Below are 24,894 nucleotides of genomic sequence, written 5' to 3' on the forward strand. Positions count from 1 at the left end.
CACAGACAAAAACAAAGGAACTAAGGTCGGAACGTGACACGTCTACTATTCATTTTCCTAGATTCCTTTCTTCGTTTCCTTTCCTCCTATCCTTTCCGTGCTTCCTTTTCTCCTTTCCTGTTCCCTTGCATAATTTCCTTTCCTCATATCCTAGCTCCCTTTCTTCCTTCCTTTGCCATCTCCCTTTCCTCCTTTCCATTCCTCTTTCATCCTTATCTACTGTAGCTCCTCTTCCTTTACTAGCTCCCTTTTCTTAGCCATTAGGGTTCTTGATATTAATATCAAGTGTACATGTAGCAGTGTGATGTTGTTCCCCTAGATTATGAATAAAGTTGCACACAAGGACCAGTTTGAATAGGCCAGGCCAAAAGCTTTTGCTAGTAAATCTCTTAATCATTCACAATCCAAGTATCCTGCTCACCGGCTGGAATTTCTAGCCATGAAATGGGCCATTCATGATAAATTCAGCCATTGGCTGCGAGGGCATAAGTTTACTGTGTGGACCGACAACAATCCACTCAAATATATTCTTACAAAGCCGAGACTTGATGCATGCGAGCAGAGATAGGTTGTGAAACTGGCACCCCTTGATTTTGATATCCAGTACATACCAGGGCCCAAGAATGTTGTTGCTGATGCTTTGAGCAGAGAGCCATTTGTCCGCTCCAAAGTTCTGCACCGACTGACAAGAATTCCATATGATGTCCTGGTGGAGGAAGCCAGAGGTCTTCGAGTGGATGATGTTCAAGACATGTTCCGTCTCTCTGTGAAAAGCCTGAGGCTGGCTGTAGAACATCTATGGCTCCTGGGAGTGAGTTGCGTAGAGCTGGAGACGATGTCAGTGGGTTGGTTTCCTGTGAAGAAGTGTCTGCTGTCCTCCATGCCCACCGATGGTGTCACAGTGAGGGCCGTTTCACATGTGCAGCATCTTGAGAAGTTGATGTCCATGGGTCAGAGCCCTTTATCTGTCCTTACACACAAGGAGCTGTATGATAACCAGTCGCTGGATCCTGTCATCAGCAGAGTCATGTTCTTTGTAGATAGAGGCCGGCGCCCATCTAGGAGAGAGTGAGTCCTTGAAGCTAAAGAAACAGTTTATACTGTAAGACAGTGGGGAAACCTCACCACGCGGTTAGGGATTCTGTATCGTGCCTCAAAACACCCAGTTAGTAAGAAGAAAATATTCCAATATGTCGTACCTGTGTCTTTAAGAGGCGTTGTGTTGAAGGGAGTTCATGATGATGCTGGTCATCAGGATCAGCAGCGCACATTGTGGCTCACGAGACAGCGGTTTTACTGGGAATCTATGGAAAAGGATGTCAAGGAATACATGGCCCACTGTAAGAGATGTGTGTTGAGTAAAGCACCTATTTTTAGGGGGAGGGTGAGGTATAAGTTAATAGGGATTTATTTTAAAATGTTTTTAATGGTAGTACAGAATTGGACAGATCATGATTGATTGTACATTCCAGCACAGTAGGTGGCGACGTGCACCTGAAACTTTTGTTTGCAGACCGCCATGATATCAACGAAGAAGAACGGCTGGATAAGCAGGTTGGTTGGGAAGAGAGAAGCAATGTCATATCGCGTGTCATCACTGCTCCATCATAAGGACAATGTCTGCTCTGCTTCTCGGAAATCATTAGTGAGGATGTGGACATTTAGTCAACCATAGATTAAAAACAAATCATATGTTGTTGTGGTAGGTTCCCTACGTTGTAGCCGCATTAGCACAATCAATCACCTGTCCCTTTGCTAAAGATTATTTTTTGACTGCATTAAGTCATATATTAAAGTGAGAAAGTTAGTGTGAGAAATGTATTTTTAAACCAGATTGTCAAGGTTCATCTATTGTTCTTGAAGAGGCACTATGGGAGTAGTCTGGGTAGCAGTCTGCTTCACTATCATTCTCCTTCTTGCCACTCCTTGTCATGCTAAACAACTTTCGCATATGACACAGTACAAGGAGTGGAATGTTATCTAAATAGACAGTAGCTAGGCGGCAGGTATCCTAGAGATTAGAGCGTTGGGTCAGTAGATCGAATCCCCGAGCTGACAAGGTAATAATCTGTCGTTCTGCCCCTGAACAAGGCAGTTAACCCACTGTTCCTAGGCCACCATTGTAAATAATAATTTGTTCTTAACTGACTTGCCTAGTTAAATAAAGAAAATAGGCTACTATGGGAGCACAGCGTTTGAAACAACTGTCAAACTATTTAGACCATCCTATCAACCAATCAGGGCTGTGTATGTAAATATCTTCAAATGTGTTTCCTAACGCCCACATGATGAGACTGACCATTTCAAAAGCCAAAGGAGGCTCAGAGACATACATTATTTTAAATAAGCACACACTGATTTATTTGACTTACAGTAATGATTTGAAAAACAGGTACACAAATATAATCTGCTTAAATAGACAGTGCATCAACAATAATTCGAACAATACAATACAAGCCTTGAATCAAAGACAACAAATCAGCAAAGCACAATATAACTGTTTATTCTGTACATTATGATTCCAAAGTGGACTGATTTTCAAATAAAATTACAACGCACACATTTCTTGACATGTTGTCAACAACTGTCAAATTTGAAAATAAAGTAGCTGATATTCACATGTACTATGGCACATTATTTTTGCACTATATCAGCTCTAAAACACCTAAATAGCATAACACCACATAGATATGGCAATTTACTGAATTTAGCCATGCACCAAACTCAATCAGAAGCTGGCATTCCTTTCATTGTGAATAACAAGATACATATATACTGACAATGACTGATGATGTACTGTGCAACAAAAAGGAGCAACTAAAGGACTAGCATGGAACACATTTTTGAATATTCATAGATGTTTTCAAACAGAGATTTAGATTTACCCATTTTACCCATATATTTATCTGTAATAATCATAATAATAAGTAAGGTATTTCTTTGGTTAGTCAGAAGCAAAGGCATTTCAAGCCCAGGTGGATTAAGTGGGAGGCTGAGGGAGGGTTACACTCCACTCTGTAGCGTGATCCAGGACTGTTCTTTGGTGGAGAGGATGCTGAACGCAGGGTACACTGCCTCTCTGAACACAGCCCTGAACGTGTGCAGATGTTCCCGACGGTCCTTGGTGCTGTGGAAGATCAGTGTTCCCCCCTCATAGTCCAGAGCCACCTCCACCCTCAGTGGCTGATTGGCCATCTCCGCCAGCGCCACGTTTGAGGAGGCATGGCACGCCGTCAGCTTCTTGTTCTTCCACTGCAAACGCCAGGAGGCCGGGTTATGCCCCAGCCGGCTGTGGTCACCCCTCCTGGGCATGCTCTTGTAGCACAAGCCCACTGACCACATGCTCTGGTCGCCCACCTCCACCACCCAGATGTGCTCCCCACTGGTGAAGCCCTGGGAGCACAGGACCTGGGGTGCGGTACTGAACCTCTCTGGGTTATCAGCGTAGGCCTGCTTGGTACCACTGTATTTGACTGTCTGCAGGTCGTTGGAGAGCAGCAGGCTGGTGTGGGCTGTGCTGAGGTTAAAGGTCAACTCCAGAGGGTTTAGCAGGACGTGGAGAGACTGGAGGAGCCGAGCCATCTCTGCCCTGAAGTCCTCCATCCTCAGGCTGGCCTGGAGCCGCTTGGGGTTCAGAGGGACCTTGTTGGGCACTCTGGCCACGGTACCCGTCACAACCTCCCTGAGCTGGGGCTCAATTAGCAGGAACCTGTTGATGAACAGACACTTCTCTGTCTCTGTGAGGGCCTCAGTGGTGCGCTGGTGGGCCTCAATCAGCTGCTGCTGCTGTTCTTCTAGGAGCCCCAGGCCACTCTGCCAGCTCTCCCTCTGATGGCCTCTCTCCTTTTCCAGCAGCAGGCTCATCCTGTCCTTGTACCTGCTCACCAGCCCGGCCATGCTGTCCATCAAATCCACAGACTTGGACAGCAGCTTGTCTCCCACAGCCTCAGATGTGCCCTGGTCCTCAGCAGCCCTCTGTAGCAGGGTCTCGGTCAGCTGCAGCCTGTTGGCCACCGCCTTGCTCTGAATCTCCAGGGCCCGCCTCATTTCCTCCTCGGCTGCCTCGAACGTCAGGACATCATGATTCTGGTGGGTGCCCTCAATGAAGCAGTTGGCGCAGAGAGAGGTCATGTCGCTGGCGCAGAAGTACTCCAGCAGGCGTCCGTGGATGGCACAACCTCTCTGGCCCAGCTCAGTCTGGGGCTCCACCAAGTCATGGGTCCTGAAGGACTCCCTCTCAGTGTGGTGCTGCAGGTGCCTGGCACACAGGGACACCTCACACTTTAGGCAGGTCTTGATGGCCAGTGTCTCTAAGTCCAGGCAGTGGTCACAGCGCACCTTCAGCGGCTCTCTCTTCACGTGGTCTGCTGGCGCAACGGCCCTGTAGCCTTCTATGATGCCGCAGAGCTTGAAGTTCCTTTGCAGTGTCTCTGTACCGCCGTACTCTTCTCTGCACTCGGGGCATTGAGGCAGGCTCTTCTCTCCACCGCTGACATCTGTAGCCTTCTGAATGCAGACCAGGCAGTAGTTATGGCCACAGGGCAGATACACAGGATCCGTGTAGAGCTGCAGGCAGATAGGGCAGCTGAGCTCATGTTCTAACAGCTTCTCTGGTTTAGACAGAGGCATGGTCCTTCCTTATTCACTTGAATTCTCCACACTGGACTCTACACACACTGAAGAGACAGAGGGAATGAGAGCAAGTCAAGGAAGTAAGCTTTGATATCTGCTGGTAAAGCAAAGTTGAAATGTGTGCTGAGCAACATTCCGAGAGGTTATTGTCCCAAGATTCCTGCCATTAGGGGCAGTCCTTGACAGTAAGCTGCCAGTATACATTGTTATTAAAATATGTTCTGAATCCAATAACCAAAAGTCTTTAAAAAAATATAACTCAGTCACAATGATTGAAACCCCTCCGTCACATTGAGGAAACTGCAATGTGAGATGGGGGAACTCAGTATTGTACATACTGTATAAACACTTGTACCATCGTATCGTGTCTACTGTAAACACCTCACTCTAAAAAATGTTTGTTTTGTTTTATGTTTGTACAGAGGTTACAAGGTTTAATTGAGGTCGACAAGAAGAGGTCTCTATTTTTTGTTTATTTATTTAGCATGCTAACAATAAGCAAACCTCAAATTCAGTGCAGGGTTCAAGACTAACCAGGGAAGTAAAAAAAGGTCAAAAGTCCAGCAAGTTCAAGTTTGTTTATTTGTCATATACACATTACATACAGGGGCTTGTCAGTTGGCCCTCCTGGTGGCCCTCCTGGTGAAAAAATTACATACATCATTACAAGAAACATATGGCCTAGATAACAAACAACAAACAGACTGATGAAACATTAGGCCTATCTTTTTTAGTATATTCATATACTAAAATAACAACACTAAACAATAAACAGACTAGTTTTCATGCATTGTATCTTGGATGTTGACAGTATGTCAGGGAGAGTATCAAAAATATATTCCAGGATCACTATCCATCCACCCATCCACTCCTAATCCACTGTTAGAGGGACTTTGGCGTCCTCTGCTGGATATCTGGACCGGGACTTGACTTTGACTGTGCTACAGTGGTTTGAAGAGAATAGTGCGGCGCTATAATGGCAGTTGTAATTGAGTTGAGTTGTAATTTATAAATGGTCATTTAGGTAGTAAGAGGCTGATAGTTTACTGTAAGAACAAAGGAAAAACCTGATTTGCGAGGGCATGTGCCATTTCGCAGTGCATATTAAAACTCCTATGGTACCAAAGGTACCAAACTCCTGGTAATAAGCTGGGCTTTGAAGTGGCTCCACAGGTACCAAGCTCCTGGTAATAAGCTGGGCTTTGAAGTGGCTCCACAGGTACCAAGCTCCTGGTATTAAGCTGGGCTTTGAAGTGGCACCACAGGTACCAAGCTCCTGGTATTAAGCTGGGCTTTGAAGTGGCACCACAGGTACCAAGCTCCTGGTCATAAGCCGGGCTTTGAAGTGGCTCCACAGGTACCAAGCTCCTGGTAATAAGCCGGGCTTTGAAGTGGCTCCACAGGTACCAAGCTCCTGGTATTAAGCTGGGCTTTGAAGTGGCTCCACAGGTACCAAGCTCCTGGTCATAAGCCGGGCTTTGAAGTGGCTCCACAGGTACCAAACCCCTGGTAATAAGCCGGGCTTTGAAGTGGCTCCACAGGTACCAAACTCTTGGTAATAAGCCGGGCTTTGAAGTGGCTCCACAGGTACCAAGCTCCTGGTAATAAGCCGGGCTTTGAAGTGCCACCACAGGTACCAAGCTCCTGGTAATAAGCCGGGCTTTGAAGTGGCTCCACGGGTACCAAGCTCCTGGTAATAAGCCGGACTTTGAAGTGGCTCCACGGGTACCAAGCTCCTGGTAATAAGCCGGGCTTTGAAGTGCCACCACAGGTACCAAGCTCCTGGTAATAAGCCGGGCTTTGAAGTGGCTCCACGGGTACCAAGCTCCTGGTAATAAGCCGGACTTTGAAGTGGCTCCACGGGTACCAAGCTCCTGGTAATAAGCCGGGCTTTGAAGTGGCTCCACGGGTACCAAGCTCCTGGTAATAAGCCGGGCTTTGAAGTGGCTCCACAGGTACCAAGCTCCTGGTAATAAGCCGGGCTTTGAAGTGGCTCCACAGGTACCAAGCTCCTGGTAATAAGCCGGGCTTTGAAGTGGCTCCACAGGTACCAAGCTCATGGTAATAAGCCGGGCTTTGAAGTGGCTCCACAGGTACCAAGCTCCTGGTAATAAGCCGGGCTTTGAAGTGGCTCCACAGGTACCAAGCTCCTGGTAATAAGCCGGGCTTTGAAGTGGCTCCACAGGTACCAAGCTCCTGGTAATAAGCCGGGCTTTGAAGTGGCTCCACAGGTACCAAGCTCCTGGTAATAAGCCGGGCTTTGAAGTGGCTCCACAGGTACCAAGCTCCTGGTAATAAGCCAGGCTTTGAAGTGGCTCCACAGGTACCAAGCTCCTGGTAATAAGCCGGGCTTTGAAGTGGCTCCACAGGTACCAAGCTCCTGGTCATAAGCCGGGCTTTGAAGTGGCTCCACAGGTACCAAACCCCTGGTAATAAGCCGGGCTTTGAAGTGGCTCCACAGGTACCAAACTCTTGGTAATAAGCCGGGCTTTGAAGTGGCTCCACAGGTACCAAGCTCCTGGTAATAAGCCGGGCTTTGAAGTGCCACCACAGGTACCAAGCTCCTGGTAATAAGCCGGGCTTTGAAGTGGCTCCACGGGTACCAAGCTCCTGGTAATAAGCCGGACTTTGAAGTGGCTCCACGGGTACCAAGCTCCTGGTAATAAGCCGGGCTTTGAAGTGCCACCACAGGTACCAAGCTCCTGGTAATAAGCCGGGCTTTGAAGTGGCTCCACGGGTACCAAGCTCCTGGTAATAAGCCGGACTTTGAAGTGGCTCCACGGGTACCAAGCTCCTGGTAATAAGCCGGGCTTTGAAGTGGCTCCACGGGTACCAAGCTCCTGGTAATAAGCCGGGCTTTGAAGTGGCTCCACAGGTACCAAGCTCCTGGTAATAAGCCGGGCTTTGAAGTGGCTCCACAGGTACCAAGCTCCTGGTAATAAGCCGGGCTTTGAAGTGGCTCCACAGGTACCAAGCTCATGGTAATAAGCCGGGCTTTGAAGTGGCTCCACAGGTACCAAGCTCCTGGTAATAAGCCGGGCTTTGAAGTGGCTCCACAGGTACCAAGCTCCTGGTAATAAGCCGGGCTTTGAAGTGGCTCCACAGGTACCAAGCTCCTGGTAATAAGCCGGGCTTTGAAGTGGCTCCACAGGTACCAAGCTCCTGGTAATAAGCCGGGCTTTGAAGTGGCTCCACAGGTACCAAGCTCCTGGTAATAAGCCGGGCTTTGAAGTGGCTCCACAGGTACCAAGCTCCTGGTAATAAGCCGGGCTTTGAAGTGGCTCCACAGGTACCAAGCTCCTGGTAATAAGCCGGGCTTTGAAGTGGCTCCACAGGTACCAAGCTCCTGGTAATAAGCCGGGCTTTGAAGTGGCTCCACAGGTACCAAGCTCCTGGTAATAAGCCGGGCTTTGAAGTGGCTCCACAGGTACCAAGCTCCTGGTAATAAGCCGGGCTTTGAAGTGGCTCCACAGGTACCAAGCTCCTGGTAATAAGCCGGGCTTTGAAGTGGCTCCACAGGTACCAAGCTCCTGGTAATAAGCCGGGCTTTGAAGTAGCACCACAGGTACCAAGCTCCTGGTAATAAGCCGGGCTTTGAAGTGGCTCCACAGGTACCAAGCTCCTGGTAATAAGCCGGGCTTTGAAGTGGCTCCACAGGTACCAAGCTCCTGGTATTAAGCCGGGCTTTGAAGTAGCACCCCTTTCTTTATTTATTTTATTGCACCCCTTTCTCCAAAATGAGAGAGAGAGAAGAAAGAGATTTGTCGGAAATCCTTGGAAAGAATCAGTAAGACCTGCATATTTTTTTTGGTTTATTAACTTTATCCATAAAAGTGGATTCTAAACCCCCATCTTGGAACAGTAAAGAAACAGATGTTTTTTCTAACATTAAGAGGGATTTTACAAAAGCCAACTTCAAGTTCCTCAAATGTGGAACATATCCCACAGATATTCAAGCAACGTCAATTATAAAGAACACACCACTTTTATTCCTACTACCTGTACACACTATTACTGTACATACTGTTTGCTATACAGTAGTTCACTTAACACTAAACTACCTTTTAGGCCTACTTCTATCAAACATCTATTTACATTTCCTAAGGTATCACGAGAATGCAGCCAATTAACTGTCTGTCATTTTGAAACTTTTAGATATGTTAAGGAGCCAATGAGATTTCAGTAGTTCAGAAACACAGACAATAAAGCTTATTCACTGCAACTGTCTGTTATCCAAGCCGTGCCCATTCCTGCTCTAACCATAACATTAGTGGATACCCCTCTGACCCTGACCTGTCCAATCTATATCACCTCTGTCCCTGCTGCCCCCTTAGCATACCCAAACTTTAGACGTGCAGCCCCCTTCCCCCTCGAAGCCTGCCCACAGGAAGTGTCTCTTTACTGGAGGAAATGGAGGCCAGATGTGGGGGTGTCCCACAGCTCTGGGCAGTGGGGTGAACAGTGCCTCTGTCACAGGAGGGAGGGGATAGTGTCCCTGTTGGAATTTGTGCAATTCATCACTTTGTTAGCTTCTATTCTTTGGGATTGGTCTGAGTGTTATTTAAAAGTATCTGGCATGTGGAAAACAAACAGTAATTGAACGTGCAATCGAGTTTTGCTTCAAGGCTGCCAACGTTTCACACACAAAATATTGCAAGAATAATTGAAAACTCCCTATGTTGAGTCATATCTCACTCACCACCTTCCACAATGTATATTAAATAGGGACTCTGACGGCAAAATGAGTTCTCAGGAAATGAGATATGAAAGCATTGTGTTTGCAGGTTAAATCTGAGTGGGTTACACTTTGGAGATCTCTGCTTCACGACTGCTCATTTCTTTTGTTGAATTCGATGTAGACTGAGGTCACAGCTAAAGCATTAGACATTCCTGTGGATGTCAGCCATGCTATAATATAGACATGCTCCCTCCCTCACTGCAGTTCCACTGTGTCTTACTCTGATACGCTAGCTGTGAGCTGCTTCAGTCCATTTACAAGTAGATTTAGCAGATCTGGTGGGTTCAGAACTATTTCCAGTCAAGTTGTCTTTTCCAGCATTTTTGGTTTCGATGGTCACAGTTTTGATGTCTTTTCATTGTTTGGTGTGTTGACCACCGCAAAGAAAAGAGAGAGAGAGGGAGAGTAAAAAAAGAGAAAATAGTGGCCGAAACATTATGTCACATCCCTGACGAGGAAATGAAATGTGCAACATCAATCAGGCAGAGTAGAGATCAAAGAGCGCCCTACACCCTCCATCTGGTTCTGTTTGGGGAGACTTTTCTCTCCCTGCCTCTCTCCTTCGTTCGTTCCCTTTTTCTTCTCTGAGCGTGGGTCCTTCTTGTTTTTCCTGTCAGGCATTCCACCATGTTACAGAGACAATGACATAGTGACACGCGAGGTAGAACCAGCCAGAGGACGACATCTGCCTGTTCTTAAACACCTCTCCTTTTATATCTGAACTGGAGATGATTCACTGTTTCTCTGATTGAATAAAGGTATCAGGTATAGTCATGCCCTGTCATCACATCTATATATCAAATGATGAAGTAATGTTTGTGTTACTGGGATGTTGGTGTATATATGCATGTCTGTCTATGCATGTGGTGCATGTGTAAGGGCATGTAGGTGTGTATGTGTGTGTGTGCATATGCGCCAGGGTGTGTATATAACCTCATCATGGGATAATATATTTTTGCCGTCTCTCTCAGTGGAAATATTTAGGCTAAGTCCTCGTTTGAGCGTGCAGTTCAAACAGGAGAAGTCAGATTTCTTCCCTTTTCCAGACGTCGGCTATCTCTGGGGGCTTCCATACAACACAGGCCATTGTGAGCACGCTTGGCCCCTCTCTAGAAATGTGCTGTGTATATGTGTGTTTATATCAACCCTGGTATCAATTTTCCATTATTCCATTAGCTCTGAGATATTTATTTTTACGGTGAGGGTGTTCAATGGGATTGTGATTTATAAATAGTTTGATCATTCACAGGCGTCTTGATGACTCCGGAAAGGACACACAAGCTGATTTGTTTAAAGAGCTACATTTGAAATGGACATAATGAATGCATTCTGCCTCCTAACAACGACACCCAATTGTCCAGATGCTGTGCAGAGTGTAGAGACCCTTTGAAGGTAATGTTTGTTTGTTTATACTAGGCTTAGACATTGACCAGTGTTGGGTATACATTCAGGTCAGTTTCCTGATGACACCAATGGAATGATTTCAAATCCACAGCCTTTACCGCCCATCTGGGCTGGACAGTGGAAGTCTGAGATAAGACAGTAGTAGGTGTTTGTTTATTGTTTATTGTAAGTATCTAGACAAGAAGAAGTTTCTTCAGAGAATAACCCAAACCTCATACTAAATGCACTCAAGTGATTTAATGTCTTAACATTGTATCTGTAGTGCGACACAATTCAATATTCCTGATGTATATTAAGTGCACTTTTAAGTTCATTGAACTGTTTTGGACTGAAAATCAAACAATAGTTTTTGTTCTTTGTTGTGGATATGTGCCATATTTGAGAACCTACTGATGGTGGTAGAACTGAAGGCTGTGTTCTTGTTCTGGCACAGAGGATGAAACAAAGGTTCCCAGAGGCACCCATTGGATTCAGAACCTCTCATTCTTTCCTTTGCTTGAGCTCATTTTGCTATTAGACTTCACTGCTACTCTGGTATGCCAGTTTCCCCTTTAGCCTACTGCTCAGAACACTGCGCCAAGACTCCAGTAAAATAAAACCAATCTGAAAACACTGTCGCTGATGCTTGTTCTGATTTACAAAATGAATGAAACTGTGGAACTGAATCCAGTGAAACTGTGCCTTTGTTGTATACTTCATCCAGAGTATGGGCAGATGACTCAGTTATGTAGGCTACAGACGAAAGATAACAATAACCTAGTACCATAGTATCTATCCACCTAAAACTTCTGACATCTTTAATTATTCAAAGAAAACTGGGCACACTGATGAGGAGTTATAGTATATCATGTATTGTCTGGATTTCAAACGGTAAAGGGAAGCACTTTTGAAGCCTCTCTCTTTTGACTTTCAAGTATTTCCTACGTTCCAAAATCCCAAAGAATTGATGATGGTGTTGAGTTGTGGAGACTTTAGAAGGGAAAAAGGGTGTGGGGGAGGGGAGGGGAACGACTTGTTTTGAAAGAAATCTGGAACCTATAAACTTGGACAACTTCTACGAGGAAAAAAAATGCCAGAATATCCCCATCTGATTGGTCAACCCACGTGCCTTTGTCTCCGCCTCAGCCCTTTACCCTTACCAATCACCAAACGCATTCTCTTCCTGTTATGCTTGGCCTGGCTCTGCCTTAGAACCCAGCTGAGCCAATCTGTGGAACAGATGGGTGGGACTTACAAGTTCCATCCTCTTTCTTCTTTAAAAAGCCAGATGCAGGTTGGCTGCTATCTTACATTGATCTAGGATACTAGATGCAACTGCTGTTCTGAATGTAGCGAGCAGATAGTAGTATTAGATTGTTGTCATGCCTAGGTGTAGGCAACATATGGATTTCCAATACTGAGAATTTATTATTTTTTCCATTCGCTTTCTCTTGCTAGCAGACCTGGCAGATCACTTCGGGTACTTCTATATACAGGCTTGCCAGAAAAGAGAGAAACTAAAGGGGGCATAGCACATAAGAGGGCCTTAAGGAGAGAACAGAGGAGTGGGATAGAAAGTGTAGCTGTAGAAACAGGGTTAGGTAGATAGACTGCCATGAGAGAGGATCCGTCAAGCTGTGGTGAATACCCTGAGGGAGGGGTGGTGTCCAGCGAGGAGGAGCCAGACTGTGCTCCAATCAAATACCCTGTGGTGCTGGTAACACCAGGGGCCGGCGGGCGCAAGAGTGTCACCAGGAAAGATAACATTTCATCGCCAACAGAGGACAACAAGTCAACGACAGGAGGGCCTCCCAGTCTGATCCCATCAGGACCCAAGAGGCCTAAGAAGAGTCCCCAGCCCTCCCTGTCTCCTCTCCCCATCCCAGGCCAGCCCCTGGAGGACCCTCAGCACCAACGGGTGATCGCCAATGTACGGGAGCGCCAAAGGACGCAGTCCCTGAACGACGCCTTTGCCTCGCTGCGTAAGATCATCCCCACGCTCCCCTCAGACAAGCTGAGCAAGATCCAGATCCTAAAGCTGGCCTCGCGTTACATTGACTTCCTCTACCAGGTCCTGCAGAGCGACGAGATGGATGCCAAGCTGGCCAGCTGTAACTACCTAGCCCACGAGAGACTCAGCTATGCATTCTCGGTGTGGAGGATGGAGGGGGCCTGGTCCATGTCCGCTACCCACTAGCCCTGTCACCTACCTCTCTAACACCCCCTCCCTCCTCTCCTGCCCCAGCCAATCTCCCATGACCTCTGACCCCTGCTCTCTGACCCTCATCCTCACATCATCTAACTCTTATCATTCTACACCAGGTATGCACTCCGACTGCCGAGATACAAACCATACAATACATACTCAATATTATCTTTCCAAAGCAAAATCTCACTGTTTTATATTGCATGCAAAGAAGTACTACTGATCTGAACTGATCTGCTGAAGGCGATCAGATATAAACATAGGACAACACCTGGTGTTTTATTAGAGTATTGAATGCCATGCTGGACATTTGTCAGAATGAAACGCAGTAACTACTACCAAGTAAGTGAATCACAAGGGAGGGTCATAGGACAGCACATCTTAGGTTACCACAATTCTCTTTTTACACTCAAGGTATACAATAACTATTCTACAAGATCAGTTAATATTGAACATGTATATAAAATAGTAGCTTGATGTATCCCATGATTATCATCAGGACTATGGACCTAATAGGAGGATGTAGAGCTGTTATTTCATACATTTTGTAACACATAGCGTTGAACTCTGACAAATCGCTCCATTACAGTAGGTATCTTCTTTTTATTATCTACACACATACAAATGTCATTTGGACCAGAAATCATGAACATAATCATATGCAACTTCTTCATAGCATTGATGTTATTATCCCATAGTCTCATACATAACTCATTGCATCCCAGTCTCATACATAACTCATTGTATCCCATAGTCTCATTGTATCCCATAGTCTCATACATAACTCATTGTATCCTATAGTCTCATACATAACTCATTGTATCCCATAGTCTCATTGTATCCCATAGTCTCATACATAACTCATTGTATCCTATAGTCTCATACATAACTCATTGTATCCCATAGTCTCATACATAACTTATTGTATCCTATAGTCTCATACATAACTCATTGTATCCCATAGTCTCATTGTATCCCATAGTCTCATACATAACTCATTGTATCCCATAGTCTCATACATAACTTATTGTATCCCATAGTCTCATACATAACTCATTGTATCCCATAGTCTCATACATAACTCATTGTATCCCATAGTCTCATACATAACTCATTGTATCCCATAGTCTCATACATAACTCATTGTATCCCATAGTGTCATACATAACTCATTGTATCCCATAGTGTCATACATAACTCATTGTATCCCATAGTGTCATACATAACTCATTGTATCCCATAGTCTCATACATAACTCATTGTATCCCATAGTGTCATACATAACTCATTGTATCCCATAGTGTCATACATAACTCATTGTATCCCATAGTCTCATACATAACTCATTGTATCCCATAGTGTCATACATAACTCATTGTATCCCATAGTCTCGTATATTTCCTAGACACTGATCTATTCATAACAATCTACATTAGAAGCCAAATTCTCGTGGAAAAAGTAACATTACAAGTTTCACTTTCCAACAAAAAAACAATTCCATTTATTTATTTTGGTGCAAAAACTTTCCTTTGAAATACTTTCCTTTCATTTTGGCTTAAACTTGCTACGTTGCACGAAAATGAGATAGTTCTTGACAAGGCTCAACAAAAACAAACTGGTTGTGAGAAACCATGCAGCAGTTAGCTATCAAAGGAGAAGTGATGGCTGTCTTACTGCACTCCCACAAACCACAGAGTTTGATGAAAGTGGTGTCATTGATTCGTCCAGTTCCACCGATCCATGTTGAAGACGGCTGTCAGACGCCTCATCAGTGGCTGTGCCTCCCTTCACCAGTAGCCACACATTTGGCCTTTGCCATTTGAAACCACTGCTTTACCCACTTCATTCCCAATGCAGGAAAAACCTGGAACATATCATTAAACTGTCCACAAGATGTACCATTACCATGCTTCTGAGGGAAGTATTATTCATAGTACATTCAGCACAGTGAGTTCCTACAACCTAGCCCACGTTGACAAGTTATTTTCTGTGACATTCACAAATAATACTGTCCTCTAGAAATTGCGTTGGAGGTGAATGAAAGCTACATACCCTTTAAATCGCTTACTTAATACCATGAGAAATGAAAGTGGCCTGTATAGGCGTCTAGATATGAGAAATGCATTCTCAGACAGTGTTTGTTGGGATGGTCATTGTTATGGTTCAGTCTTCAAGCTGACTTTGAAGGAAGACTTTCTTTGCTCCTTTCTCGTTAGGGTCCTGCAGTATTCTCCAGTTAGTCTGCTTAGCTCTTTCTGTTCATCTTTGTATTCATATACATGTGAATACAGTATGCACATGTTCTCCCTGCTATTCCGTGTGGTTGCTTTGGTATGTGTGTTTGTATGCCACATAAATACAGATTTTTTTAGGCATCAATGTTTATCCGTGTCTTTCAAGATGGCCGCTATAACTCACCAGTTGTTGCACCGCTGTCAGATGGCTTCCTTATTAATTAAGGAGATCGAATACACATGGGTGTTTTAGCCTGCTTTGGTCTCGTCGCTAAACCTATTGCCACACACTTTGGCTTTCGATTGACCGTCTGTTCTAAGTTTATACTTATATTTGAGGTTACTTTTGTCTTTTATATGCATGTTTATTGATATTATCCAGTTCCATTTAATAGAAATACCACATTTTACAAGGACATGGTCAACAAAACACCCAGCACTGACCTCCAAACAAAACAGGGGCAGGGAAAATGGACATAAACAGCTTAATGCAAAAGGGAGTTTTTATGCCCATGACTTTTTCCCCTGGGAGTTGAACCAGTTTAACTGTTAGACAGTGCAGAGGGATTTTGTTAGGCATCATGGACTAATCATTTGTGCTTTCTTCAACACAAAAGGAAATGGCATATTTTTCATTACGTAACACTTGCAGAATGTTTGAAGCACGTAGCACTTACAGAATCTTGTGTCTGTCTCCCCAGCACCGTACCAAGGCGACTGAGAAGCCTCCACCTGTTGGTCTGCAATCCCTTTGTTTACTGGTTTGGACCTACACCTCTGGACCAACTAAATCAAAGATATGAGCCTGCCCTCACTCTGGAGAGGTACTGTAGAGAGACTCAGCTTCCTCGAGCCCACACAGAATCTATGGGACAATGATTCAGAGCTACTAGCAGGTCTAGAAGAGGGACAACTATAGAGTTTTAGGACCTGGAAATTGCAACTTGTGACTTGGAAACAATTTGGTAAACAAATGTAAGTTGCAGTTATTCATGGGAATATTCCTATTGTAGTGTGACTACATGTAGTACAGAACTGTTTGTAAACCAACATACAATTCCTCATTAAAAGGGAATGAGTTGGTGTAAGATAATAAAATGAGTACTTGAGCATCTTTGAAGCATATTTCTCAGCCCCATCTTATTACCAATCTCACCTTAAAGCATACACCCTGTACTGCGACTACACCAGAATGTACACGTCCACCATCAGCATCCAAAATGAATGGCCAAACATTTGGAGATGGATGATGACACAATAACATTTCTAAACGCCAAATGCATAAGAAATACAGCGGTTATCCTTCTTTGAGTTTGTTTGTTAAAGAACCTGGGTTAGCAGATTATCCACGTGTTACCCTGTCAGCCTAAATTAGTGCTCTATAGCACAGACTTCCTTAATGAGGGCCAAGTGTCTGCTCAGGCAGACCAGGGTATAATTGCCCATAAAGCTGTTGTTCTTTTGGGGGAAATAAAGGCCTCTAAAATATTTATTGGTTGTCTGGTTGGAAAGAAATCCTATGATATGCCCAACCACAGAAGCACATGTGGATGTATTAGTGGACCAGGAAAGTACACCGTATATCCAACATGTTGTCACACCTACAATTCTGTACACACAAAAATTACCATTAAAAAATTTAATTAAGAGAAAAACAGTACAAAATAGACATCCTTTCTATACATACATAGGAAATATGTAGGAAAAAATTAACACAAGGTAAATAAAAAGTATGAAAAAAAGACTGTTATTCTTAACTCCAGTTAGTGAAGGCTACCAATACTTGACTCAAGGCACATGCGTGATGTATTTTGGTCTTGAGTATCTATTTACAGTGACTTTAAGAAACAGAGCATAAAAAGGACAATATTAAAGGAAATCAAGAGGAGTGGCCCACTTGTCACTAAGACAATAAGAGTGTTGCCCATAGGCCCCTGGAAGTCTTTACAGGAGAGGTAAAGTACAGTATCCAACACACTTTGTCTAACATTACTTCATAGACAACAGATACCCACTGGTGTACTACGAGACAGAGAGCACAGGCACTGTTCTACGAGAATATGAATAATGGTGGTTACTTCTATTTCTTTTTATACAAGTCTTTGAGGGGATCTTACGGGCAAACATTGCCCAGAGTCTTGAAAACAACCACCCCAAAACAAATAGTTAGTACAAACAATAATGAATATTGAAAACTGGCAATGGCCTCCTACACACATATACAGATTTTGATTTTTATTTCAACCTGTTTGCTACAGTACAAAAGTAGTCCTGCAGCAAACAGGAAAAGTGAATTATGTGGATTATAATTTATGGACAGTATTGTAGAGATTGATATGTTTTTTTTTGTTTAAAAGTGGACTTTTAATATACCTCAAATACACTACAAGGTTTAAATTTCCTGCATTTCAGGAAAGTTCTCCGGCAACAGGGTGATCAAATTACTACAATCCTACATCTGTAGCCATCCACAGTGGTTGGTACAGAGTATAGTAAGAAATGACTATAAGACTTGTTAGCATGGTTATCGTGATCTCTCTCTCAACGACAACTAGGGGAGAGGATAAACCTATGGTTAGTTAAGACAAGATTGACGTGTATCACCGGCGTACATGCCCCTGTACTGGTGCACCAGCAGAGAGAGTATGTTCCTGAAAAAATATGCCTTGTAAATGCCTTCTTTCTGCAGTGGTTAGTCAGAAGTGGATGCTCTCTCTCACTCTTCTCTTCGATTTTCAACAGAGAAAACACAGTAATACACATTAATAGAGAGCTTATGATACATTTAGACATTTAGCCACATTCCATAGAAGTATGGGGTCATATACAAAATAATATTGTGAATCTGAAAACAAATGTCAATTTCTCAATTTGATGGTGGGCAGTTTTTTTTCATCCACTGAAGAACCTCTAAAAACAAGTGCAATCTAGATGAAATGCTCATTAAGACAAACTACATAACCCTAGAATGAATATAGAAAATGAAACAGTGGAATGTGCTACACATTTCAATTCAAAACAAAAACAATCTACACTGGACATCATGAACACACAAAAAAAGGTCTCAGGACATGTTAACAAACTACAGATACAGTATATCTGAAAATCTATAATCAGCATGATGTCAAGTACTGCATCATACATACAACTGGAGTACAAGAGAGACTTCCTACACAAGGCCTAAGGGAGAAGTATGCACCATCATAGTAAAGCCACATCTCCATCAGTGGAGGCTCCTCAGAGGAGGAAGGGGAGGACCATCCTCAGTGAATATCATAAAATTGAATGAATTAGATAAAACTATACTATTCACGTCACCAAATAATGAATTAAAACACACTGTTTTGCAATGAAAGTCTACAGTAGCCTCAACAGCACTCTGTAGGGTAGCACCATGGTGTAGCACCATGGTCCATCCTCCTCTGGGTACATTGACTTGTCCTCCAACCTATCTGAGCTCTTGTAGCATAAACTGACATGTCCACCCAAACAAAGGATCAGAGAATTAATTTAGTAGTGAACGCATAAGCTAGAGCTAGCTAGCACTGCAGTGCATAACATGTGGCGAGTAGTTAACTCAAAGAGAGAAAGACACTAGTTGAACAGTTTTGAACAAATTAATTTCTTCCAAAATATAGGAGAAGCAAGAGAGTAATTGTTTTTCACTTTCACTTACTCAGCTAGCCTATGCAGCTATCTAGTTTAGCCTGCTTAAATACTCTTCTCTGACAGAGGGATGCTATGTTAGCTAGCTGGCTATGACTATCCAACAAAACACTGGAACTCTTCCAAGTCCAGGTAAGATTTTTGTTTTACAAATGTATTTCCCCCGGAGCCCGCCGGTGCAGGTGCTAAACTGCTTACTGACTGTACACTGTAACATTACTGCATGATTGTAGCGGGTTTACTGACGCATTAGTTATATTAGCTTTGTTGACTATGACGTTACTTTAGCTAATATGGTGACAACGATGTAGGCTGTGTGTCACGGTTATGATATAGTTTGGCTTGGAAAGTTTTTTTTTGCCTGGTCACATTCAGCTGATGTGTTGTGCATTGAAGTCCACAAGCGAAAGGTGAGAGGTGGAGAGCGCATAGAAGCCAGAAGAAATACAACGTGGCTACTATGAAAGTGAACTGTATTTACTCGTGATCAGGGGTGTATTCATTCTGCTGTAAAACGTTTTTTAAACGGAAGCAAACAGAACAAAATGGGGATAAACATACCTGAATTTGTCCAATAGAAACTTGTTTGCAACTGTTAGACTAATGATTACACCCTAGATGCAGGCAAGAGTGTGCAAGGTGATATTGAATGTGTCACTGTGTGTCCATGTGTCACGGTCTGTCACCTCAAATGGTTCTTTCGACCTGTGTGCACCTACGTTGTAAACTTTCATTCATAGGTTAGGTTGTAGCAACATGATGGATATAGGTAACATTTGAGTATCATGAAGTAGCCTAAACCTATCGATGTTACAGTGAACTGTGTGAATGGAAAAGGAATGACAGTCATCCAATATGCTGTAATAGAAATAAGGCCATGCTCATAAAAAAAGAAATCGTCCTCCCTCATTTTAAATGGCACCGGCCGCCACTGACCTCCATAGTGCTAACAGTAATAGTATTTTGGTTGGTCCACGAAACAAACAGAGCAACACCATAAAGAAGGTTTTCACAAAAAATAATACACTCAGTTTAACTGTTATTCAACTCTGCTTGATATTACTGTCCGTGGATAATATCAAGGGAACTGAACTGTCAAATGAATGTACACAGTAAATGTCTATCCAAAAGTCTGGTCCTGCAAAAACAAACATCAACGTACAGTAACACCGTAACCACACGGGTCCATCTGCAGTAATACAGTCCCACTGCAGCCACGTTGAAGAGCGCTTTCTTTGGGAGATCTCCATGAAGTGCATTAGAGCCTTTGACTAGCATAATAAACAATACAATGGCATAGGAATGAACATAGAACTAGTATTTCCTTCCAAACAGTGGTAGGTCTTCAGCTCTTCATAAGATTCATTGGTTTAATTGTTCCTGTTCATCCAGTTTGTATACTATATATCCTCGAGACAGGAGGTATAATTTTGGTCCTCATCATGTCAGTGGTAAGACATAAAGGGAAATAGCGTGCATGTCTACAATGCCTTTCTGAGTGTGTGTGTTTGTGTGTGTGTCTGCCAACAATATATAAAGACACTTGTCTATGAACAGCAGTGGAAAGTATTCGTAATACAATCTGGCCAAACAGGATTTCTTTTGAAAATGCACTTCGTATAAATACTGAAATGTAGAATGCATAAGTCTTCTTTTTAGAATGTGAGTGGATTTTAGAGGACAACAATATCTTCCAATCTTCAAAGTTTAACAGATAATTAAATAATCTAGAACTTGAGTTTCCCCGAGGTTTGGAATTTTCAACGGTTCACATTACGGAATGCACAGTGTAAAAACAAAAACAACAGATAAAACCACAGTCATCCTTATCTTCATTTACTTCTTATTTTTTGTATTTTCTTTAGTGGTTAAACTATTAATGACATCATCGAGGACCGACTGAGCCATTCAACAGTTGCCAGGTGCTGGCCGGTCCCCTCCAGGCTATCGCTCTCTCCCTCTGTCCGTCCAGGGCCTTCCTCAGACTGACTGGGGTCTGCTCTGCTCACTGACACAACAACAGACACCCACAGACCTGGTGCTAAGAATTCCCTCCTTCAGGGCCACATCTTCCTTTTGTCTCTATGGCCTGTATTATTCACAGACACTGGGGAAATAAGACAACGGATGGGAAGTATTTCTTTACTGTAAGTGCCTCCATAAGACCTTTATGTCTGTACTTGTTTTAAAGGCCAAAGAGTGGTCAATATGACGGCACAGGGCTGGTATGGACGTGTCCTTCTGAATACACACAATAAAAATGACTCTGTCTTGCTAGGGCTTGACAGAGTCAAATAATCAGCTGTTTGAGAGAACATCTTTTACCTCACATATACACTGACAGGTATTTGGTGTGGCTGAGCAGGCTACATTAGTTCCACTGTGTTGAGTTCACTCTTCGCTGTGTTAAGTTGCACTGCATACAGTCTTAGGAGAATGGACGGTGGTCTTTGAGGCACTGTGTGGCTTTAAGGTCTCATTGGTTAAGGCAGAGTTCCATAGTCTACACTCTTCCCCCTCGTCGTGTGACAGGGCAGGATCTCCAAGGCTATTGGGACGTCCTGAAGGAGAGGTCTCTGAGGTCAACAGTCAGCATCTTTCACATGGAATCGTCGTCATGCTCCATAGGCTCGTCGGGGAGGCTGGGGGGCAAACACATAGAGAAGATGGTTAGGAAAAGCATCATGCATCATATTTGTATAGTACTGTACAGGGGAGCCTGCCCTTTACTCTGAGAGTGTTTGAGAGTGTTTAGGAGTGTTTGGGTACATGTGCTCCTGTCGTACCTCTTGCTGGTCAGGACCCCCACAGAGAGAGAGGCCAGAGCATTGACAGCATCAGTCTCCTCACAGTCTCTTCTCTGAGCACCCAGGAAGGACAGTCCCACAGAGCTACTGAACGTCTTCAGGGACTGCCAATACTGACCTGAAAAACAGACAGAGAATCTTTTGGGCTATAGAGTAGGAGAGAGTGGGGTAATTGAGCCAATGGCCATTGGAGTAAGTTGAGCAAATTGAAGTGTTTAGGCATTATCGCTGGGTTATCAGGTAACAACAGGGCCTATGTTAAAAGTGTTAAAGAAAGTACAAAGTGTTTGTTGGGTGTTAAGCCATGCTTAAAATTATTTAAAAAATGAAAAGTGATTGATCTGTGTTTGGGAAATAAAGATAGACATGGTTTTAAAAGGTAGAGGTAATATTTAATTCAGTAGGGGCTTAACTTACCCCATACCCGGTGTAAGGCATGTCAAGAGACCACTTTTTTGGGACAAGCTATGTTTTCAAAACTATATTTTTTACATATATTCAGACAGTGCCTTTCAAAAGTATTGATCCCCCTTGGCGTTTCTCCTATTTTGTTGCATTACAACCTGTAATTTAATGGATTTTTATTTGGAGTTCATGTAATCCACATACACAAAATAGTCCAAATTGGTGAAGTGAAATGAAAAAAATTACTTGTTTAAAAAAAACAAAAAGGGAAAAGTGTTGGGTGCATATGTATTCACCCCCTATGAAGCCCCGAAATAAGATCTGGTGCAACCAATTACCTTCAGAAGTCACATCATTAGTTAAATAAAGTAAACCTGTGTGTCACATGATCCGTCACGTGATCTCAGTATATATACACCTGGTCTGAAAGGCCCCAGAGTCTGCAACACCATTAAGCAAGGGACACCACCAAGCAAGCGGCACCATGAAGACCAAGGAGCTCTCCAAACAGGTCAGGGACAAAGTTGTGGAGAAGTACAGATCAGGGTTGGCTTATAAAAATGATCAGAATCTTTGAACATCCCACGGAGCACCATTAAATCCATTATTCAAAAATGGAAAGAATATGGCACCACAACAAACCTGCCAAGAGAGGGCCACCCACCAAAACCCACAGACCAGGCAAGGAGGGCATCAATCAGAGAGGCAACAAAGAGACCAAAGATAACCCTGACGGAGCTGCAATGCTCCACAGCGGAGATTGGAGTATCTGTCCATAGGACCACTTTAAGCCGTACACTCCACAGAGCTGGGCTTTATGGAAGTGGCCAGAAAAAATCCATTGCTTAAAGAAAGAATTAAGCAGACACGTTTGGCGCAAACCCAACACCTCTCATCACCCCGAGAACACCATACCCACAGTGAAGCATGGTGGTGGCAGCATCAAGCTGTGGGGGTGTTTTTCCATCGGCAGGAACTGGGAAACTGGTCGGAATTGAAGGAATGTTGGATGGTGTGCGCTAAATACAGGGAAATTCTAGAGGGAAATTCTAGAGGGAAATACAGGGAAATTCCGTCTTCCAGAGATTTGAGACTGAAACGGAGGTTCACCTTCCAGCAGGACAATGACCCTAAGCATACTGCTAAAGCAACACTTGAGTGGTTTAAGGAGAAACATCTAAATGTCTTGGAATGGTCTAGTCATAGCCCAGACCTCAATCCAATTGAGAATCTGTGGTATGACTTAAAGATTGCTGTACACAAGCGGAACCCATCCAACTTCAAGGAACTGGAGCAGTTTTGCCTTGAATAATGGGCAAAAATCCCAGTGGCTAGATGTGCCAAGCTTATAGGGACATACCCCAAGAGACTTGTAGCTGTAATTGCTGCAAAATGTGGCTCTACAAATGATTGACTTTGGGGGGTGAATAGTTATGCATGCTCAAGTTTTCAGTCTTATTTCTTGTTTGTTTCAGAATAAAAAATATTTTTCATTTTTTAAGTGGTAGGCATGCTGTGTAAATCAAATGATACAACCCCCCCAAAAATCTATTTTAATTCCAGGTTAAAAGGCAACAAAATAGGAAGAATGCCAAGGGGGGTGAATACTTTCGCAAGCCTCTACACAACATCTTGAAATATATGTAGATATCTTTGTTAAAAGAATACTATATTTCCCTTGACGCAGTGAAGCTGAATGTAAAACATGGCTCAACTTACCCCACTCTGCCCTACATTATGTGTGTTTATTCTGTGTGTTTTTTTGCCTAAACCAGAGCCAGTAAGCACACACACTTGAATGAGCAGTGAGCACTTTGGCTGCAGTCAGAAGGTCGAATCGTCCAACTGATATAAAAGCTAGTCCTTCATACTGTATGGGCCCATACGGCGAAAGATCAATATCGTTAATAGCCTTGTAGCCTAATGTATTAAATCATTCTGTGTACTCAGGAAGTCTACATTTCACAATAATTAGGATCAGACCAGAATAAAGGGATAGACAAAAATAGAATAGAGAGACAGAGGGAAAATAGGGACAGTGGTGTACTGTACGAGAAAGAGACATAAGGAGTAGAATGACTGTTTACCCACCATGTATCTGTATGACTCTCTGTAGCGAGCAAACACTGTTAGCATTGGGCTTCTGCAGCAGCACCTCCTCTGACATAGGCTCCTGTATGGACAATAGTGGGAGAGGAAATCATCAGGCCACTAATCAACAACATCCTCCTTTCCAGCCCTCAATATCTTTCCTCTTATCTACAGTGCATTTGGAAAGTATTCAGACCCCTTGACTTTTTCCACATTATCTTATGTTACAGACTCATTCTAAAATGTATTAAATTGTTTTTATTCCTCATTAATCTACACACAATACCCCATAATGACAAAGCAAAAAACATGTTTTCTTTGCACAAAAATAAATAAGTAACTGAAACATCATATTAACATAAGTATTCAGACCCTTTACTCAGTACTTTGTTGAAGAACCCTTGGCAGTGATTACAGCCTCAAGTCTTCTTGGGTATGACGCTACAAGCTTGGCACACCTGTATCTGGGGAGTTTCTCCCATTCTTCTCTGCAGATCCCCTCAAGCTCTGTCAGGTTGGATGGGGAGCGTCGCTGCACACCACCATGCTTCACTGTAGGGATGGTGTCAGGTTTCCTCCAGACGTGATGCTTGGCATTCAGGCCAAAGAGTTCAATCTTGGTATCATCAGACCAGAAAATCTTGTTTCTCATGGTCAGAGTCTTTTATGTGCCTTTTGGCAAACTTCAAGCAGGCTGTCATGTGCCAATTAATTGATTTTACCACAAGTGGA

General features: G+C 43.5%; 3 protein-coding genes across 6 annotated transcripts in view; 1 reads left to right on the plus strand and 2 right to left on the minus strand.

The window, feature by feature from the left end:
* Positions 1-2,487: 2,487 nt before the first annotated feature.
* LOC115101654 (E3 ubiquitin/ISG15 ligase TRIM25-like) lies at positions 2,488-4,680 on the minus strand. Its single transcript, XM_029621115.1, has one exon. It carries the CDS (start codon positions 4,627-4,629, stop codon positions 3,004-3,006), a length of 1,626 nt encoding a protein of 541 aa, XP_029476975.1. The 5' UTR covers positions 4,630-4,680; the 3' UTR covers positions 2,488-3,003.
* Positions 4,681-12,045: 7,365 nt separating this feature from the next.
* Positions 12,046-17,839, plus strand: LOC115102285 (twist-related protein 2-like). The gene is made up of 2 exons (XM_029622075.2): positions 12,046-13,075; positions 15,895-17,839. Exon 1 carries the CDS (start codon positions 12,369-12,371, stop codon positions 12,948-12,950), a length of 582 nt encoding a protein of 193 aa, XP_029477935.1. The 5' UTR covers positions 12,046-12,368; the 3' UTR covers positions 12,951-13,075; positions 15,895-17,839.
* Positions 16,818-24,894, minus strand: part of LOC115102286 (histone deacetylase 7-like) — a 73,468-nt gene continuing 65,391 nt past the window's right edge. For all 4 annotated transcript variants that reach the window (XM_065005412.1, XM_065005411.1, XM_065005414.1 and 1 more), the window contains exons 24-26: positions 24,163-24,244; positions 21,646-21,784; positions 16,818-21,501 (exon numbers count right to left, since the gene is read on the minus strand). In XM_065005412.1, coding sequence (XP_064861484.1) covers positions 21,459-21,501; positions 21,646-21,784; positions 24,163-24,244 — 264 coding nt within the window. In that variant the 3' untranslated portion in view covers positions 16,818-21,458. The remainder of the gene's footprint in view (positions 21,502-21,645; positions 21,785-24,162; positions 24,245-24,894) is intronic.

Source organism: Oncorhynchus nerka, linkage group LG20 (genome assembly GCF_034236695.1).
Source record: "Oncorhynchus nerka isolate Pitt River linkage group LG20, Oner_Uvic_2.0, whole genome shotgun sequence".
NCBI lineage: Eukaryota > Metazoa > Chordata > Actinopteri > Salmoniformes > Salmonidae > Oncorhynchus > Oncorhynchus nerka.

What these genes read in the sequence shown, in the direction of transcription:
- LOC115102285 (XM_029622075.2), top strand. Translation starts at nt 12,369, where the DNA reads ATGAGAGAGGATCCGTCAAGCTGTGGTGAATACCCTGAGGGAGGGGTG.
- LOC115101654 (XM_029621115.1), bottom strand. Translation starts at nt 4,629, where the DNA reads ATGCCTCTGTCTAAACCAGAGAAGCTGTTAGAACATGAGCTCAGCTGC.